General features: G+C 51.5%; 1 protein-coding gene across 4 annotated transcripts in view; it reads right to left on the bottom strand.

Moving 5' to 3' along the window:
• CPNE2 (copine 2) overlaps nt 1-19,842 on the bottom strand; it is a 45,948-nt gene that overhangs the window by 14,916 nt on the left and 11,190 nt on the right. For all 4 annotated transcript variants that reach the window (XM_058033867.1, XM_058033869.1, XM_058033868.1 and 1 more), the window contains exons 2-10: nt 19,148-19,344; nt 13,847-14,026; nt 11,088-11,162; nt 8,241-8,312; nt 4,739-4,822; nt 1,685-1,774; nt 1,390-1,488; nt 516-602; nt 288-347 (exon numbers count right to left, since the gene is read on the bottom strand). In XM_058033867.1, coding sequence (XP_057889850.1) covers nt 288-347; nt 516-602; nt 1,390-1,488; nt 1,685-1,774; nt 4,739-4,822; nt 8,241-8,312; nt 11,088-11,162; nt 13,847-14,026; nt 19,148-19,315 — 915 coding nt within the window. In that variant the 5' untranslated portion in view covers nt 19,316-19,344. The remainder of the gene's footprint in view (nt 1-287; nt 348-515; nt 603-1,389; nt 1,489-1,684; nt 1,775-4,738; nt 4,823-8,240; nt 8,313-11,087; nt 11,163-13,846; nt 14,027-19,147; nt 19,345-19,842) is intronic.

Below are 19,842 nucleotides of genomic sequence, written 5' to 3' on the forward strand. Positions count from 1 at the left end.
AGGGTGGTTAAACCTTGAAATAGAGACAGAAGTTGGTGACACTTTGTGAAGGGTCAGAAGGGTCTTTTTGAAAGTCTGGCCTTCAGCCAAAGTCCAGCCAGCTCCCTCCATGCTACTGGATGTACCTCAGCATCCCCAGAATCCCCAAACCCACATGGTTTAACAGCAAAATGGGCAGCTCCTGTCACCCCAAGCTGGTGCCAAACCTCACACAGAACCTCACTCCCCAGTTCTGCCCATCACATAGGTGAGACTACTACTGGGCAAAGAGAAGCAAAAGTCCTTACAGTGAACATCAGCTGGCAGCCTCCCAGGATGTAGTCCAGGAAGGAGAAATCTCTGGTTATCTGAAAGAAAAAAACAAAAAAAAAAGCAGTGTTTCAGCAATTGTCATCATTATTCAGGCTATGCAGGCCCTTGGAAACACAAGGGAGGCAGAGGATAAGGGATGGGGGGAGCTGGAGAAGACTCAAGCTCAGTCAGGGCTGAAGGAAACCTCTCAGTAACACACTCACCTTGCAGGACTTGACAATGATGATCCCAGAGTTCTTGTAATTCTTTTTCTTCTTTTGCTTTTTGGGGTTGATGCACTCCAGCTCGAGCTGTAACACACGAGCAGGCCCTGGTGTGAGAGCAGGGCTGGGCTGTGCCCGTGGCTGCAGATGCCACCAGCAGCATGGCCTGCGGGCAGCCTCCCTCCAGTGAAGAGGAGGAAGATTTTATTGCCAGGCTATAGGTTGCAAATCCAGAGGAAAAACGGGCTCAATGCCTGCCTCTGGCACCAGCACCTTGTGCAGTCCTAGACAGAGCACTTTCATGCCTTTGTGCCTCAGTTTCCCCAGGCAGGAGACACAATGCACCACACATGGTGTTTCACACCTCTCCATGCCTTGGCCAAGATCTCCTGGCCTGCAACCCTGGCGGAGACAGCAGTGCAAAGCTCTGCTATGCAGGGTCTTCACAGCACCCCTTCAACCAGGAGGCACCTGCCCAGGATCTTGGCCAGCACTGCAGGGCAGAACGGGGACACCTTTGGCACAAAACTGCTGTTGAGCTGCACTCCTGGGGACCAGGCTGCCCCTGCTGCAGATGCAGCCCCAGCAGCAAGTCACAGCTCCCCTTCTGCCTCCCCAAACCACAGGGCACCTCCATATCATGGGTGCTGCTGAAGACACCCAGCAGAGCCTGATTTGCAGCAAAGTCTGCCTCAGCTCTCCCCAGCTCAGATGTTTGAGCAACAGCCTGGGTCACTCATGGTGCGGGTGGAAGGACGAAGGAACTTGGACTTGGCTCCTTCTGAGCACAGATTGAGGGTGCAAGTACCAAAGTCTACCATGAACCCTGAGGAGCCCCTTCCTCATTCTTCCCCAGAAGCATGTCAGCACTTACAGGAGAGGCATCTTGGGCTTCACACAGCCTGGCCACCGAGGTCTGGAGCTCCCCGATGAAGTCGTGTCCCCCATCGCTGTCGTAGTCGTAGCACACCACCTGGGGTGGAAGGAGCAAAACCTCAGGAGCAGCAACCACCTCCTGCCAGAGCTGCTGGAGTCCCCAGCCTCTCCTGCTGGAGACCCCAAACAAGGAATTTTTTGTTGCTTTGGGGTTTGTTAATAAGGCAGCCATGGGGGTTCAGATGTTTGAGAGTCAACCCCAGAGGGTGATCCCCAAGAGGGCTCCCCACTACCTTTATCATCTTCTCCATCTCTCCATCACACAGTGACACCAAAGGCACAGTGAATGGCTTCCAGACAGGGTCCAGGGTGTATTTGATCACCTGCAGGGGAAGCACAGGATGCTGTCACCATGGGCACACCCACAGGTACAGACCAGGACAAAGCAGGGACACATCTCCAAGGGTGACCCTGAAGCAGCTCCTGGTGGGCCAGGCCAGGTAAGTTGTCTCAGCCCTCCCCTGCCTCCATAACTGAGACACAGCAGCTTCCCCTTCTCAGGCTGCAGCAGGTGTGAGTTAAACCAGGTTTGTTTTCATTGCTCTGGGTGATTTATCCACCCATGGGAGCAATTAAGGAACTGTGCCTGAGACAACAGCTGTGGCACACTGGGCAGCAGGGGCACAGCAATGCCTGAGCATGGGCACAGCCACTCACTGCACGACCCCCCTGCTATTTCTGCCCTCTGCATCCTCTGCTTGCCCCCTTCTCATGGCTTAGAGCCCCCTAGCCCCCAAACACAGCCAGAATCCATCTGGGCTCTGACCACCGAGAAGATGGAGCAGCAAGATGCTGCAAGCAGCCCTGGAAAGCCAAATCAGCCCGGGGCACATTAAGCTCTCTTGTCTCATCTGTGTAACATCTGCTGCCTGGGCTGGAGAAATATTAATTGATGCTTTTTGACATTTCCTGAGAGAATGCAATTGCTTAGTAGAAACCTGAGCAAACTGGAGCGGGCTCCAGGCACATGCTGTGAACATCAGAGGTGCCTGCAGGGCAGGCAAAGATCCCTTTTCACCGAGGTGTGGTGCTCACAAAGAGAGATTCACAGGGATGTTCAGAAAGCCAGGCCCAGGCAGCAAATTAACCCTTTTCTGTGCAAAGTAACCACGGGGGATTCTGGTGTGAAGGAGCTTGGATCTCTGCAGCTGGGACAGTCACTGCACAGAGCAGGGAGGAAGAGATCCATGGCTGCTGCTGTGGGCAGACACCTGCACAGCACCTGGGATCTTGTGTGACAGCCAGGCTCTTCCTGAGAGTGAGGAAACCCCGACAGGGCAGGAACAGTTCAGCTGAATTTACAAATACCTCCTGCAGGAGCCTGGGAGAACAGGGGAGCCCACACAGACCAGGATGCTGCCCGGTCACCAGGGTGGGTGGGGGAGGATCCAGAGCTCCAGCTGAGCACTCGCACCTGTGCTTGGACAGCAAGCTGCAGCAGAGCACCCCCTCCTGCCCTGTCACACCTGCCCTGTCTGCTGGGGCAGGGGAAATGCCAGCATCACACTGAAAGCTGGTTCTATTCCTGCACTGGAAGCTGCAAGAATGGAGAATTTTATTTCTTTGTGTCCAGCCTCAAAACACAAAGATGGTCACAGCATCACAGAATGGTATGGGTTGGAAGGGGCCTTAAAGATCATCCAGTTCCAATCCCCCACCATGGGCAGGGACTTTCCACTAGACCAGGCTGCTTCAAAACCTATCCAGCCTGGCCTTGGACTCTTCCAGGATGAATGACCTACCATGGTACCCTCTCAGGGCAGCTGGATGTATGCAGGGCTGGAAAGGTGGAGGCTGTTGGAGCACCCATTACTCGAAAGAAAACTTGTCTAGACCTTGATCCAGTGAGACAGGACAATGGGCAGAGGGAACACCAGCACAGACATCTGCTCCCCACAAACCTGACAGGCTTTTAGAGATCCCAGCAATGGCTGGGGCACAGTCACCTCCCCATGCCTCTCCAGAAGGAAGGGCTGGGGGCCACTCCAATCCCCCACATCTGAGAAACACATCTTGTTGAGTCAAGCCCAGCTACACACACTGAATCATGAGGGAAAAAACAAGTGAGGTCTCAGCCTGCTCCCACAGGAGAAATACTGAGGTTGATGTGAGCTAAATATGCATGGAAAGGTGTGTGGGAAAGCACCAGAAAATAAACAGCAGAGCTGTAAGGATGGCCTGTGTTGGTACCACAGGGCACAAGGCATTACCCACATCCTGGTGCTCACGTGCATGTGGGTGTGTGAGGGAAGGAAATCCTCATGGACTTTGCACAGAAGTGGTAAAACCAAACATATGGAGAGACTCTGTAAACAAACACCACTTTCTCCTTCCACCTGAGCTCCCCCTGTGTTTTGTTACAGCAGTTGCCTGTGGTGGTACAACTCCTTAAGCAGGCTTTGAGGGGACAAGAAAAGGGATGGAGAAAGAAGGGGGTGAGATGGGGTGAGATGGAGCTCTCTTGCTCTGCCATGGAAGCTGCTGAGTCCCCCCTCCAGTGATTCCCCCCCTCTCTCTGCCAGCTGCCAGGAACTATGTGCAAACTAAAAAGAGCCTCAAACAAGCTCTGAGGAGAAGAAAGAAAGCCGTTGAAAAGTACTTATTAGTCCATTGTTAAAGCAAAATCCAGCCTTTTTCTCCCTGGTATTCCTAACATCACTGGCTTTAGCAGCTTGAGAACATGACCAGCTCAGACCAAATTAGCACAGCAGGTATAAATGAGGGAGAGGAGGGGTCAGCTGGCCCTGCTCAGACCCACCAAGACCCTGGCACAGCTCTGTGCCTCCCTGGCTGTGGCTCTGGCTCATGAGAGACACGAGTAGGGTGCTCATGCTCTGAAACTGGAGGTGCCTCAACACCCAGCTCAGGTGGAGATGGGGAAAAAGCTCATTTTAACCTTTCCCCACCTCACATCGCCTTCTCTCCACCATCTCCCCAGGTCACAGCTCACCCTAATGCTCCTGAAATTGGAGGGAGAGTGGCCCAGGGCTCAGTCTAAGCCCAGGATGAGACTGGAGATTATCACAGGCTTCAAGACCATCTCCCTCTCTGCCTGCTGGATATAGCAGGGCACAGAAAAGATTTCAAGACTTTGCTGGCCCCAGTGAATCTTCATCTGCTGGGGTTCAGCAGCCTCAGTTGGATACCAGGAAGAGAGCTGTGAGGTTTTGAAATCCCTGGATCCCACCCTGGTCTACAACCAATGGACAAGACAACACCATGAAGGGCAAGAGGAGCTGATGTGAGGATGGAGGTGTCTCAGCAGCTCACGTTGGAGTTTTGCTCACCTCTGTTCTGTGAACCAGCATCCACTTCCCATCATCACCTGGTTTATAAAACTCCAAGAAGGGGTCTGACTTCCCAAAAAGGTCCTGGAGGGAGAAGAACAGGATGGGTTACGTGGTGCTCTGCAAGCAGCAGAGGTCCAAGGGAGATGTTTCTGTGTCTCTGCCAGCCCTGCAGACACTCTCCTGTCCTCGTGGGGCCAGGTCAGGCACTCTGGCAAACAGGCAGCACCCACAGGCAGTGTCCTGGCTGTGTGAATCCCCTGGATTTCCCCAGCACATTTTGTGAGCTGGGTGTGTTGGCACCCCAGCGTGTGCCTGTACCCAAGGAGCTCTCTGGACACAGATGCCACAGAAAACAACCCCAGCTGGGAGGCAGCTGCATTTGGGCTTGGAAAAACATCCAACGCCTCAGAGGAAAAACCAGAATTTTGAAGTGCATGTCTTGGGGGAGAAAGGAAGAAAATCCACCCTCCTACACACAGCAGCAAAGCATAAGCAGAGGAAGTCTTTAAGGAGCGAGCTGCCCTGGTGTTGACAGGGATCATGTAACACCCTGAGCTAGCAGCCCTGAGTCAGTGTGTGCTGCCTCTGCTGCCAGCATCTCCTCAGATAATCCCCCCACAAAGGCTCTGCTTCATGGGAACGTGCACACACACACACACAGCCCTGCTGGGATCAGCTCGGGGGCTGCCTCGGGAGGAGGAAGGCACCGACAGGGAAACTCCAGCTTTTCTAGGCAGAGCTTCGTTCCCATTCAGAAAAAAACCCCAAGGAGTTGCTAAGAAGAAACCAAATCCCAGATATTCCAGACAATCTATGGAGAATTTAAGTTATTTCAGTTGGGTTTTCCTCCTAGAGGAGGGTGGGTGTCTGAATCCTTCAAAGAGCTGGAGGAACTTTTTATGGGTTTGTGCTTCTGAGTGATGCAGTGGGGATGTGAGGGGCTGTGCATGGGGAAGGAGGAAACGTGGACACTCCAGGACCTCCTGTCCACAGCAAGCCCAGGAGATGGCAGCTGGGATGCACATGGGTCCTAGCAATGTCCCAGCAGAAAATCCATCTACATTTCCATGTAAATCCTGTTTCTGAAGCCAGCCAGGAAAGTAAATCACTGCAAAGTGTTTTGGCCTGGGGAAACTACAACTTGCTTCAGTCAAAATTCTTCTGCAGAGTAGCAGACCATAAAGGCTCTCTAGTGAGATGAGGCTATTTTTTTCCCTACCCTTTTTCACACATTTGTAGGATAGAAACACAAGCCATTCCTTCTGCTGCTTTGTGGCTATAGCACAGCTCTGATCCGGCTCACCCACCACCTGGGCTTGGCACTTGCAGGCTTCACAGATGGATTAAAGAACCAGTGGTGGTGCCTGACCCTGTCTGTGCTGGCTTCACCTCCAACCAAGGCAGCTTCCCCAGCAGCCCAGCGTGGGCTGGAGGAGGCACTGGGAGCTTTGAAGGATTTGCTGCCATCCCACGTGGATCAGCCGGGCCTGCAAGTCCAGTCAGCCTTGTTCTTTTCAAAGCAGGGTGGGAGATGCCTCCAAGCCACAAGATTGTGGGCTGCTATTCTAAAACATCAAACCCACCCACATCTCACCCCTGCAAACCTGGCAGGAGGTGGAAACTGAGCAACCAAAGGAGCTCAGCAGGCCGGATCGATCTGCAAATCAATCCAAGAAGTGAAATGATCCAAACTGGTTTTAACACACCATGGAGAAGGAGGGTGGAGCTGGCACCTCCAGCAGATACAGCTCCCCAAATCACAGATACAGCTCCCTCAATCACAGCTTCCAGCAGCAGCCCTGGCCTACAGCACTTGCTGTCCCCCAGCCATGCTGAAGCATCACTGTTCCCTCCCACTGCTGTGGTGGCACAGACAGCCCTGGGCTCCCCATGGCTGGTCCCAGGTGGAAATGTCTCCTCTTCTGCAAGATATTTTATCTTTCAACAACTCTCCCAAGAAGTGATCATGAGGTATGAGAGCCCCAGGCTGAATCTGCTGCTGACATGCTCCTGCTTTGCAGTTTCAACATTTAAATCAAGGTAGTGAGATGCAGGTGGAGAGGATGGAATGTGATGGGGAGGAGGACCTGCCTGCAGCCTCAAAGAGATCCCAGCCTCAGGGCAGCCATGGCAGAAGGAGCTGCCTGGGGCTGAGCACTGCTCCAGGCTGGCTTTGTGGCACAGTAAGGGATGAGCACAGCTTCAGCTTGGTGTGTGCACTGAAGATGATCCCTGACCCCACCACAAAGTCCTGTGAGATCCAGGCCCTCCCTATTATGTCTGAGTCTGCAGCTGTGCTCCCAGCCCCATGCTGTGTGCTACCAGATGCTGCAACTCCCCAGGCTGCAACCTTAGCCTTGGTTTTCTTTTGTTTATTCAATTTTCCACTGTCTTTCCTAAGCTTAAACAAGTTTTACCCACCTCCCACAGCTGCATTTCAACCATAACCAAAAATTACACAAAAATATTGTTTTCCATCCAATACCCCCGTTCAAGGGCCATTTTAACTTGCATGAAGTGACCTGAGCATCCTTTGCTCATGAGCAGGACTTTGAGCACTGCAGCTCTGTCCTGCATATGGGAATTGGCAAAGAAACTTTGTCAGTTCTTGGTGGTCACTGAGCACAACCCTTCTGCTGACACTACAGATGAAACTGAGTTGTTTGTTACCTCTTAACTGGGGCATTTGCACTAGACAGGGTAAGTAGAAAGGTGAGAAGAAAGTCATTTCCAACAGGTGGGGAAAACAACTTGGATAAACCAGATACCCACTGAGTTTTATCAACAGGACTGGGTGAGCCCCATCTTCTGCCCCACAAATACCCTTCTGCCTGGCTGCTTGCTTTACCCTGTTTTCTGAAACTGAGGGCCATCCTGCCAATAAAACAAGCTCTGGAGAGACTAGGAAGAAGGAAAAAATAATATTCCCATGGATTGCTTAGCAACAGGAGTGGTTCAAGAGGAATAGCTCTGGTTGCCTGGTAAATAAGGTCAGAAGAAGCTGCTCAGAGAGGCTTTAAGAACTGTTTCCTGTGCATCACATCCAAAGCAAAGCTCGTGTGCTACCTGCACTTCCTGGGAGAAGACAGGCCCTACACTTTGGTACAGAAGCAGATCTTTGCCCCATTTCCAGAGGGGCTGAAGGTGACAGCCAGGAGCTCTCAGTACATCTGAGATATGGAGTCAAAGGTCATCAAAACTTCCAGCTCTGTCAGGAGGCAATTGCAAACAGCTGCCACTGAGGGGGTAAATATGCTGTCTCTGAGATATGCTGATACACAGATGCCACACAGAATCATTCCATCTGGAGATGTGTGATGAAGAATAGTGACAACAGGGAAACTGAGGCACAGCTGTACCAGAGGATCCTGCCCAGTTTCACCCTGAAGTTTTCTCCAGTGGGACTGATTTCTGTCACTGCTACACCCAAAGCAGAGGTTTCTTCAGATCCCAAAGGCAGAAATTTAACATTGTATCCCCCAGACACAGCTCCACTCACCTTTTTATCCAATTTTCTGCCAGCCATGCTCAGAGTAATCACCCTGTTATCTGAGAGCTCCTGGGCAGCTATCTGAAAGACAAGGGAAGGCTGCATTCATTTTCAGCATAAAAAGTTAAGCTCCTGGTAAAAAATTCAACCCCTTTCTTGAGTGTTATGCTGGACTTGGTCTCACATGGCTTTTCTGCACCAGGGCTCATTCAGGACCTCCAAGGAGGAGAAGGACTGAGCCAAGAGGAAGGAGAAGCCATCTGAACCCTTGCCAGCAAGATGTGCCACCTCATCCTCCATGACCTGGGCTGGGCATGGCAAAAACATCCTCAGGGGAACATTTCCCTCAGGGGAAATGCTGCTGGAACCCAGGAGTCATGTCTCCAGATGAAGACCTGATAGGGCAGCCCCGGATGAAGAGCCCATGGGTGCTCCTGAGGAGCTGCAGCAGGCAGGAGCACAGCCCAGACCCCTTCAGTTGGAGAGACTTTATTCACACATGCTCCAGAAGGGCTTTGGCTGCCAGCCCCCAGTGGGCCAGTTTTGTCTGGAATATGGTCTAATCAGTCTCTTGGTATTTTAAAGGAATGTCTATAACAAAACCCCACATTTATTCACTTTTATTACGAGCCATTTTCTGAATCACTTGTCTTTTTATTTCCTGCCCAAGCATCTGCTCTCTACCTCTCCTTTCTCTGATCTCTTGAGGTGGGCTGAGCAGTTCCCCAGCATTCCCAGCTGCATCCTCCTTCTCCCAGCACAGCCAGGAACACAGCCTGGACATTGTCCTTGTGCACAGTGTCCCAAGCATGGCTGCTTGCTGCCTCTCACAAGGGACTGTCCTGCACTGAAATGATGCACTGTCATTACACCAAGGCTTCAAGAAAAACTTGCAGAACTCCAGGGGACAATTTTCTAGAGAAGGAGCAATCAGAGGGTTATTGGCACTTAGGAGAGCTGGGGAATTGGCAGAGATGAGGAGGCAGAGATGCAGCTCCTGCATCTGTCTGGGCAGCTGAGAGGATGAGCCACAGCTCCTGGAAAACCTCCTGGCCTTCCCATGGTGGACACAACCCTTTGGTCCACAGAGGACCCCTATTCATTGCATATGAACCCCAGTTTTCCCCTCTGCCCCATAAAGGAGTTCCCTATTGCCATGCCATGGAATTACTTTTCTCTCCCACCTAATCCCAGGTGGGTGCAAGCAGTCACCAAAACCAGCAGGAAGAAGAGAAACTGCAGGGAAGAGGATGAAATTTGCCCTTTCCTCAGCCCCACAAAAGCATGCCCAGCTGGAATCCAGCACTTTAGGGCTCCTGTAGGCTATGTAAAAGCCAGGCTGTGCAGACAGGCCAGGAATGTCCTTGTGCCACCCTGCCACAGTTGCTGGTGGCATCTTCTCTTGGCCAGCATGGACAGCAACAACATCCCCACCACTATGTCCAGCACAAGGGTGCAGCAGGATTTTAAAATTGACTTCTACAAACACAGAGGTTTGCTTTGGGATCTCCTCTCTTCAAACTCAGGGACCCCCACACAGTCCCATCTGTTCAGCCAAGGCTCTTCTGCTGCATTCACCTGTGTGGCATCTCAGCTAGGAAAATGGATAGGTGGGCAAAACTGAAGGGAAAGAGGACAAGGAAGTCAGGCTTTGGCTCCAAACTCCCTGCTCCTCCAGTGGAGTCCATGGCCTGTGCTCCAGCACTGCGCCAAGGGAAAGTGCCCACACACACAGCCCTGATGGCATCACCCAGGCCAGGCCAGGATGAAAAAACCCAGATCAAGAAATCATATCAGTTCTACAAAATTAAGCAGATGTCTCTGCCCCCCTTGGATGTTTAATGGCACATTAGTGACACAACAGGACCTTCCTTTCTCTAAATCATGCAACCTTTGAACTTGACTGGAAACTTTTCCAGCTCTTCCCACTCAAGCATCAGATGGGATGTCAGAGCCTTGGGAATGGCCCCACTTCTGAACCTCACTGTGGCTTTTCTCCTTGCATTTAAAGACTAACTGCAGCAATTAGGAGAGAAAAATATCTTCCCCTAAAGCAAACAGAACAGAGATGCAGCAGGTCCCAGGCTTTTAAACCTCTCCAGTGCTTTTAAACCTGACAAAAGTTTAACTCCTTGCTGGCCTTTCCTTCCACAACTTCGCAGCCCAGCTGCACATTTCACAAAACCCATAACACAGCAGAGATCCAAAAACGATGGGAGCTGAGGTAAGACAGAAACACACCTAAATTTAGTCTCTTCTTTTTAAAAAAGAACATTGCTGAAGAGATCCGCAGCGGGAAGGCCACTGCCCGAAGGGGTCTGGAGCAGAAGCAGTGGCTGTTGCCATGAGAGTTGTTGCCATGGCACATCCTCATCCTACAAACAAAATCACCCATCCCTGCAAAAGGAATGAGCCCTATTACCTGTCACTGCACCAGAGAGGTCTGAGCAGCCGCCTTCTACCAGAGAACAAACAGCAGCAGCACAGATTTACTCTGTACTTCTGCAGACTGAGGCATTTTTTATTGCTGAGACTGAAGCAGAAGTTGAAGATTCACAGTGCTAAGCACAGAACAGACACTGAGCAAGATCCTGTCCCAAATGAACAGTCCTATCCCAAATAAACTGTCCTCCAAAGTGGCCAAGAGAACAAGAGGCAAAGGGAAAAATATTCAAGAGATTCACCCCTCTCCCAAATAAACTGTCCTCCAAACAGATCAAAGTGACCAGAAAAACAAGAGGTAAAAGGAAAAATATTCAAGAGCTTCACCCCAATCTCCTGGAGCCCCTGTGAGTGCCCTGCCTTGCCCCCATCCACCTTCAGAGGCCCAGCAGGAACACAAAGGAGCCAACCTACCGTGATCATGCCCTTCCCAGCTGGCTTGCCATTCCCCAGCAGGAGAGTCCGTGTTATTTTCTTGCTGGAGACAATCTAGAGAAGGCAAAGACAATAAAGCCATGATTGTACAAGTGATCAAAAGCAGACTCATAAGCTACTGATCATTGCTCATGTTGGTTAATTCAGATTAAGTGTTTGCAGGAGTAGAACAAAAGCACCAGTATGCAAGGATGGCTGTGAGAGTGGGAATATCACCAGTGACACCCCAGCCCCTGGGGAACCTAGGGACCCTGGAGGAGATCAGGGGGTCCTCACACACACAGAACCACTGCAATTTGTTCCCAGCAACATCACCACTCACTCCCTCAAGGCCCATTTCACACACTTCTACCACGATCCCTGCTAGCAGCTTGATTGCAGGACATGTTTCCATGGGTGGACTCTCATTACAAGCTGGATGCTCTCCCCCAGCATCATTCTGCACCCCCTGAGCAGGGACAGCACCCCCAAAGGCATGCAAAGTTCTTCCCTTCACTTCTGGTTTGTAACAGGACAGACAGAATAAACTGGGAAATTAATTAAACCCTTGAGATTTTTCCCAGCTCAGTGAGTTTCAGTCTCCTTCAGGTCTGGAGAACCTGTAACTTTCCTTATGAGGTACAGATGCCCACATGGAGATCCAGCAACCTGCTGGAGCCACCTGTGCCCTGACTCCACATCCAGTGGGTCCCCCTCGAGTCTAGATGAGCTTTAAAGGTCCCTTTCCACCCAAACCATTCTGTGACCCTGATTCTTGCAACTTTAAAGCAAAACCCTTGACATTTGTGAGGAGCCAGCCAAGTCCCAGTGCTCTTGGTGCACAGGAATCACCAGGCAGTGCAACCAGATCTCTGTGCCAGGCTGGGTACAGGCAGGACAGCAGACACCATGGACACCCTCCAGCCTGGGGTCTGATCCCATTTCCCTGCATTTCCTTTGGCCACAGAGGTCATACAGGCCTGGGAATGATCCAGGTCTCCTTTAAAATCCTACTGCAGACCTCATCAGCTGCACTCAGCAACCTGGCTGATCTGACTGAGCTCCAGTGCAAACTCAGAATTGAAAAGTCAGATTCTCACTGCCCAGTTGTTGCTACCCACAGCTGTTCTCTGGGAGCTCATGGAAACATCTCACCAAGCCAATTCCAGTCACAAGGAAGCCCAAGGCAGGGTGGCTGAACCCACAAGCCCCCCTCCACTTTGCTTCACTCCTCTCCTCACCCTGCTCAAGTGCCACCCCCCAGCCCCCCTCTGCCCCACAGCTGGGCTGTGCTGCCAGCCCAGGGAGAGGAGGCAAACAGCATTTCAGGGGAAAAAGAGAAATTAAAAGATTCCTCCATTCCAAGCTGGTGTCCTGTTGTGGACTAAATGTCACCAAGAAGCTGATGTTGGAACTGCTGCTAAAATTGGGCACAGGTCAAGGTCTCCTTTGTAGAGTGAAAATACTGGGGTAAGCTTGCAGAGTTCCAAGCTCTCTTCTTCAGACTCTTCCACTTTCCTCCCCACTGCACATGGATAATGCTCTTCCCCACCAGGGGCCTGCAGAGCCCTGGGCTGCTGCAGAGCCACACTCAACAGCAGCAAGGTTCCAGCTGTGTCCTTAAATCCATGAATTCTCTGCTCCCACCAAGACATGACTTTTGCAAGCAGCCCTTGCTGAGCTGCCCCACTCTGGAGCTGGAAGTGTTTCAGCACAGCAGAACTCACTGTAAAGGATGGGTTTAAAGCTGAACCACTGAACACAGGCCAGAGCTGCTGCCTGCACTCCCTTAACTTCTGCAGGAGCAGAATGAGGTCATCACAGAGCACTTCCAAAATTCCAGTCATTAAACTTCAAACCCTGTAAATGTCAGTGCTCCTCTAACCTGTCAAGCTCTTGAGCTGGCAGTGGTAAAGCCCCTGGTGCTGCCTGCCACGTGCAGTGCCATGCTGCACTCTGTGAGCAGAGCAATGTTCTTATGAGCCTCCCTGAGCACCTTGGGCTCCCTCCCCATGCTGACCCACTCATTACAGCACCTCTTTCCTTCCCATCCCAGCACTGAGCACTACAGAAGCAGTTTCTCCCAGCCTCTGCATTTGTGCCAGGTACCACAGCAGCCCTCAGCTGCTGGATGCAGCAAAAAGATGGAAAAAATCCCCCTCATTCCCAGCTTCTGAGCCAGAGGACAAAGATGTTTGGAGAATGCAGCTGCCAGCTTCTAACAGGGTCTGGGCTCATGAATGAAAAAACCTTCCAAAAACTTTTAAATTGCATTGTGTCCCAAAAGCTGTTCCACAGGAAGAGCAGAAGACACATTCCAGCACCAATATGCTCAAGCAGGAGGAATGTTTTGCTACACAACAGTAATGGACAAAACTTTCAGAAAGACAAAACCCAAATTGAGAAAGAAAGGCAGATCACATGCATCCTAACTTTAAATTTCTGGAAGTTTCCCAAGCCCAAACTGAGCCCTTATTATAACCCATGGTGAAGACAGAGCCAGAAGCTTCCAGCTGATGCCCCTTTGCCAGCACCAGCAGAAACCACACCATGACCAGCTTAGAGTGGAGCAAGCAGACATCCCCTAATGTGCAACAGCTCAACCTCAACAGCTGAAGTGTGACAAGGAAATCAAATCTGTCTTTTCAGGAAGGAGCCAGCAAACTTTGCATGGGGTAAGAAGAACAGCTGTAACCTCCCCACATCCCTGTGTTTGATGTGTTTTGGGGTCCCCTTTGCTGCAGGGACCCCAGACCCACCGTGCCCAGGGTGCAGGAGAACTCGCCCAGGAAGTCGTGCTCATACAGCTGAGTGCTGGACTTGTCCTGGTCAAACAGGGCAAACTTGAGCTTCTGCACCTCTTCAAAGTGGTAGTCAATGATGAACTTCTTGGCAAAAGCTGGGTTGAGGTTGTTCACAGCTGTCTCTGTCCTGTCCAGCTGAAGAGAAAAAGAGGCATTTAGGCAAGTGCATTTTGCAGCTTTGTCACTGAAAATGAATCCAGCCAGGAACTCCATGGTGACCACCAGGATGAGGACAGCAAGCCCTCAGCAGAGCTGTCCCCAAACACTGGCTGTGACAGCCAGGTGCACGAGCTGGGATCCATCTGAACACACAAGGGCACACCATGCAGAGCTGCCTCCCGAGGATGGGGTGCATGGACACCCCTCCCCACCCCACAGCCAGCATGGAAGTGCCCACCCAGCCAAGGCTCAGCATGGATTTGAGGATCACTGAAGCCAGAATTGCTTCATTTGCTTTAAGCCCTGTTCTCCATGAGCTGAGGCTCTCACACACCTCTGATCCTCAGCAGACCCTCTGTATGGGGTCAAACTTGCTGCTTCTAGTCTGTGCAGCCAGCAACAAGGACAAGCAAAACAAGCTCATGAGCCAGAACATGACTCTCTAGCATTTCCCTCTAGAACTCAACCCAAAACATCCATGTGGTTGCTTTTTATTGGCCTTCCATAGATAAAAAGATAAAAAAACCCCATCACCACAGTCCCTTTTTTCATAGATTTCATCAAGCATTAGTGGCAACAAGAGGCTGGAAGGGCCCAGAGACAAAACTTCAGTAGATATTGTCACCAAGAGCTATTGCAAGCAGGCTGGAAGCAATGATGCCCCTGATGAATTGGAAGGGCAGGCATAGAGAGGAGATGGAGACTGGAAGAATGTGGGGAAGCTGCTGTCAGAGGGGAAACACCACAGCTCTGTGCAGCATCCCACAGCCAGGAGCAGGGACAGGAGCAGAGGAGAAAACTTGGCAGGCAGCTGGTGGAAGTGTGGGTTTACACACTGCATGGCACAGGTGGTCACAAAGCCTTGTGTGAGCCAAAACAACACCCTGAGGACAGCCATGATGAGATGCTGGAATGCTGCTCTGCAGAAATGGAACTTTGGTCCCAGCCCCATAACTCACTCTGCAGGAAGGGTGGAAGCACCAGCAGGGATCCTACCATGAGCTTGCACAAAGAAAAACCCCCAGGATTTTGGGCAAAGTGATAGAAACTGAGGCTGAGAAGAGCTGGTGTATTTACTTCTGGAAGTCCATGGGCAAGCAGAGTCTGAACTCATGTCAGAACCCATATTCCCCCCCAGACATGTTAAAGGGCAAGTTCAGAGCCTGACGTGCAAAATATCCTCATGAAGCTGAAAGGGGCAGGAAGGGCAGGGGCAGCAGAGCCTGAGAGCTGAACAAGAAACACTCTGGGGTGTCCTGTCCCCAGAGCTGGAATCCTCCAGCCTGCAAAGCAAGCAGGAGCTCTGTCAGCAGAGCAGCAGATGGTATCATGCTGGTATCACTGCTCAGCCTGGAGAAGATAAGGCTCTGCAGAGACCTCAGAGCACCTTCCAGCATGCAAAGGGGTCCAAGAGAGCTGGAGAGGGATTTTGGACAAAGGTCTAGAGTGACAGCACAACGGGGAATGGCTTCAAACTGACAAAGGGCAGGTGTAGATTAGATGTTCTGAGGAAATTCTTGCCTGTGAGGGTGGTGAGTCACTGGCACAGGCTGCCCAGTGAAGCTGTGGTTGCCTCATCCCTGGAAGTGCTCCAGGCCAGGTTGGATCTGGCTCTGGAAGGTGTGGAAGGTGTTATGACAGCACTGGCATTTTGCCACATCACCCCATTATCCCAGGGCATGGTAACACGGATATTAAAAGAGAAGGAAGCACAGACACTGTGTCAGATCACACAGCCCAGTGTGATTTTATCAAAGCTGCTGCCCTCAGTGTCTGGAAAGACCATCCCATCTCCCTGTGGGGCAGCACACAGCCTCTGGCCATGCTGTGACCCTGGCTGGCATTCCACCCTGTCCTGCAGCCAGGACACCCAGTTCTGGGCAAGGCTGTGCATCCCAGATCCAGGGCAAGACCTCTCTGGAAAGCAGCTGCCATCCCTGGGCAGCACCAACCAGGCTGTGGGACCGTGGGATGTCTGCCAGAGCTGCTGAGCCAGAAATAAGCAGAGCAGAAAAAGCCTCCAAAAAAAAGAAAAAAAAAGGAAAAAAAAAAAAAAAAAAAAAAAAAAAAAAAAAAAAAAAAAAAAAAAAAAAAAAAGCAAATGCATACCTTAGTCCCAAAGAAACTCATTCAGCACAGAAGGCAGGTTTGGAGGGGCTCAGTGGAAATGTGGTGAGTTTGCTATTTATACACCCAACCATCACAGGGCTTTTTGCAATTGCTCGCTTAGTCTGTCTTAATTGCCAAGAAACGACTGAAGTAAAGTAAATTTACTAAAGTAAATGCTGTGTTCCCAGAATAGGCACCTGCTGCACCCCAGGGAACCAAAGCCAGCAGCAGTGGGCTGTGAGCTGGCCAGGGCCACACAGCTTCACACACACCCTCTCTGCTGCCATCCCCTACCAAAGGAGCCAAGCATCTGCTCAGGGGTGATGGACCAGGGCATCCACAGCTCTGCTTCATTTCAGCAGCACAACACACACAAATCCCCCTCCAGCCCCAGGAGATGGGACTGCACAGGCAGCAGAGATGGATTTTAGGTCCTTCCATGTTCTTGGAATGACTGGGAAGCCAGGGACCAAGGGAAACCAGTCCTTTCACACCCAGAGCCCAGACTGAAGGAGATAACTTGAGGTCCCATCTCCAGCTCTGTTCTGGAAGAAGTGGCTGAAGGAAGGGTATGAAAACCCCACCCAGCTTGGGGTAACTTGGCAGTGATGGGGCTTTCTTCAGCCCCAAGATTCAACATTTTAATCCCCTGCCCAGTGCCAGAGTGAAGCACAGCAATATCCCCAGCTGAGAGCTGCACAAGGTTTGAACTTTGGCTTGGTGAGCACAAGCCACCTTGCTGGTGACCATCACACATGAGGCCTCTTCACCAGCACCCCTCACTGCCAGCAGCTCCTGCCATCCCCTTCAGATCTGCAGGAAAGAACAGGGCCTTGGCCACCAAAAAGCAGAAAAGCACAAGGGTTTGTAAGAGCCAGCCAGGCTAATTAAAAAAATCTGTTTGGGTAAGAGCCTCAAAGGGCCACAAAGACAATTAGAGGGATAGAGTGCCTCTCCTGAGAGAAAAGGCTGAGAGCCTTGGGATTGCTCAGAAGACAGAAGGAGACACCTTAGGACACGTGAAAGGGCTGCAGGAGAGCTGGAGAGGGACTTCAGACAATGGCACAGAGTGACAGGGCAAGGGGGAATGGCTTCAAACTGACAGAGGGCAGGGTTAGATTGGGTGTTTGGAAGAAATTCTTCCCTGTGAGGGGGGGTGAGGCCCTGGCACAGGTTACCCAGAGAAGCTGTGGCTGCCCCATCCCTGGAAGTGTTCAAGGCCAGGCTGATGTGGCTTCAAGCAAGGGCCATGGTGGTGGTGGGGGGGTAGGAATGAGGTGATCTTTAGGTTCCTTCCCAAAGGAACCATTCCACAATTCTATGAATTAGGAAATTGAGCACAAAACCAGGAAATCATCTCCAGCAGCAGCCCTTGTGCTCAGTGACTGCACTGGGGCCTTCCAGTGCTCAGAGGGAGGCTGGGACCTTCAGCACCCCAGCATGTGGAGGTGCCTCATGCCCCACCACGGGGAGATGCTGCCTCAAGTGCCAGGGGAAGCTGGTGCTGAAGGTGCAGGACTGCCTGGGTGACTCAGTGGCACAAAGGCAGCTGCAGGGCTGACTCATGTGTCCCTTGTCCCTGTTCCTGGCACCACAGGTCAGCTTTTTCATGGCTTCTCCGAGATGACATCATTGGGTAGAACATTTAAGCATCACCCATCTTCACTTCCCAGCCTGTGGTTTATTGTGCCTCCCTCCCCCACTCCTCCAAGGCTGATTCACAAAGATTTTTAATTCCTATTAAGCTCAGTGAGACAAAATAATTGTATTTGGGAACAAATGTTACAGCTAGAAAGAACAGTGAGCAGAAATCTTCCTACTGGCATCAGCTGGTGCCACAGCCCCACTGCCCAGCTCAGAACCAGCACCAGGGCTGGTGCCAAAGGAGAAGACCCACCACCACAACCAGGACCAAGGCTTGGGATATGTCCCTCATCTGGTGTGGAGGACAAAGGGGCAGTGGCGTGGGATGGGTTCCAATGAGCTTATTCTGTCCCCTTAGGGCATGGGGCACATCTGTGTGGCCAAAACCACAGAGAACAAGGGGGTAGCTGTGAACCACGTGCCATCAGCTGCCAAGAGTCCACCAACATCCCATCCAGAGAGGTTCTCATGGGCAATCTCACCTCTCCTGACCTTGCCTGGCACCCAGCCACGAGCCAAACCCACAGAGCACCCCAGACACCTGTGAGTCAATGCCAGCAGTGTCCCACTGAGCACAGCTCAGAGGCACCAGCACACCACACCCTGTGCCAGCCCATTCCAGCCCTGCTGACACCACCAGCAAGCTGCTGCTCAAGGCTCAGTCCAGTGCCTACTGTGCCAATTAGAGAGAAGCTAAAAATAGCAGAAAAGAAAAACAAAAACCTAAAAGCACCAAACGTTTTGCATAGAAAGCTTCGAGATCAAAACTGCTGGACTGAGACATTACTGACAGAAAGAAAAATTCCTGAAAAGCACAATTAGGTCAGAGATGACACCTATCAAGGCTGGAAAGCTCATGAATCTCATCCAGGCTGGAAAAAGTTAATTGCAGGCTGTGGCAAAGTGAGGTTTTCCCTACACTCTCCCTGCTGAAGGTGAGATCACTGCTGGACACCTGAGGTGGTGTTGGTCATTCATCAGCTCCTGGGCCAAATACATGAATGAGAGTACCTAATCTCCCAGGAACTAGGAACGTTTTTGTTTGGTTTACATGATTTAAATTCCTCTATGCTCATTTTCTGCTGCACCCAATGTGGGTGCCTGTGTCCACCACATATCCACACTCTGCCTACCCTGCTCCCTCCCAGACCAACCAGGTATAAAACAGAATTTGCAGTAAAAACCAATGCCCAGCACAAAGCACTGATAGGGGAAGGACCAGTTGTGGCACAGAACCATTCACACACTGGTGCCACACAGGAGCACCAGGAAAGCTCCCACTCCTGCTCAGGGAGGCACGAGCAAACCACGGGAGGAACAAATCCACACACCAGCAGGACTTACCTCCACCCACTTCCCATTTACTTCCATGAAGAGGACGCAGAAGGGGTCAGATTTGGAGGTGACATCTCTGTCCAGGAGGTTCTGGCCACAGATGGAGAGCTCGACCTTGCAGACACAGTACTGGGAGCCCACAGGCCCAGGCGGTGAGGGAGGCGCCGTGTACGCCATGGGCCCGGGGGACAGCAGCTCCTGGCACTCTGTGGGACACACAGGGACAAACCTCAGTGTGGGACAGCACAGGGACAAATCTCAGTGCTGGGGGCACCAAACCTCAGTGTGGGACAGCACAGGGACAAATCTCAGTGCTGGGGGCACCAAACCTCAGTGTAGGACAGCACAGGGACACCATAGGCCCAGGGAGAGCAGCTCCTGGCACTCTGTGGGACACACAGGGACACGCCTCAGTGCTGGGGGCACCAAACCTCAGTGTGGGACAGCACAGGGACAAACCTCAGTGCTGGGGGCACCAAATCTCCTCTCACCACTGCTGAGAGGTGCTGTCACATTTCACAGAGAAAAGCAAGGCACAACACACAATATTTTTGAGATTCACATTCTCTGAGCTTCAGAGAAGGAGCAAACACAGTTCTTATTACTTGCTGTGCTTGTGTTGTGCTAAAGTAGAATGCAATATGGAGATTGTTTAGCCATAGTGAAGATGTTCTGTTTTCTTGGCCTATCAGGGCCAAGAGTGT

Source organism: Melospiza georgiana, chromosome 14, assembly GCF_028018845.1.
Source record: "Melospiza georgiana isolate bMelGeo1 chromosome 14, bMelGeo1.pri, whole genome shotgun sequence".
NCBI lineage: Eukaryota > Metazoa > Chordata > Aves > Passeriformes > Passerellidae > Melospiza > Melospiza georgiana.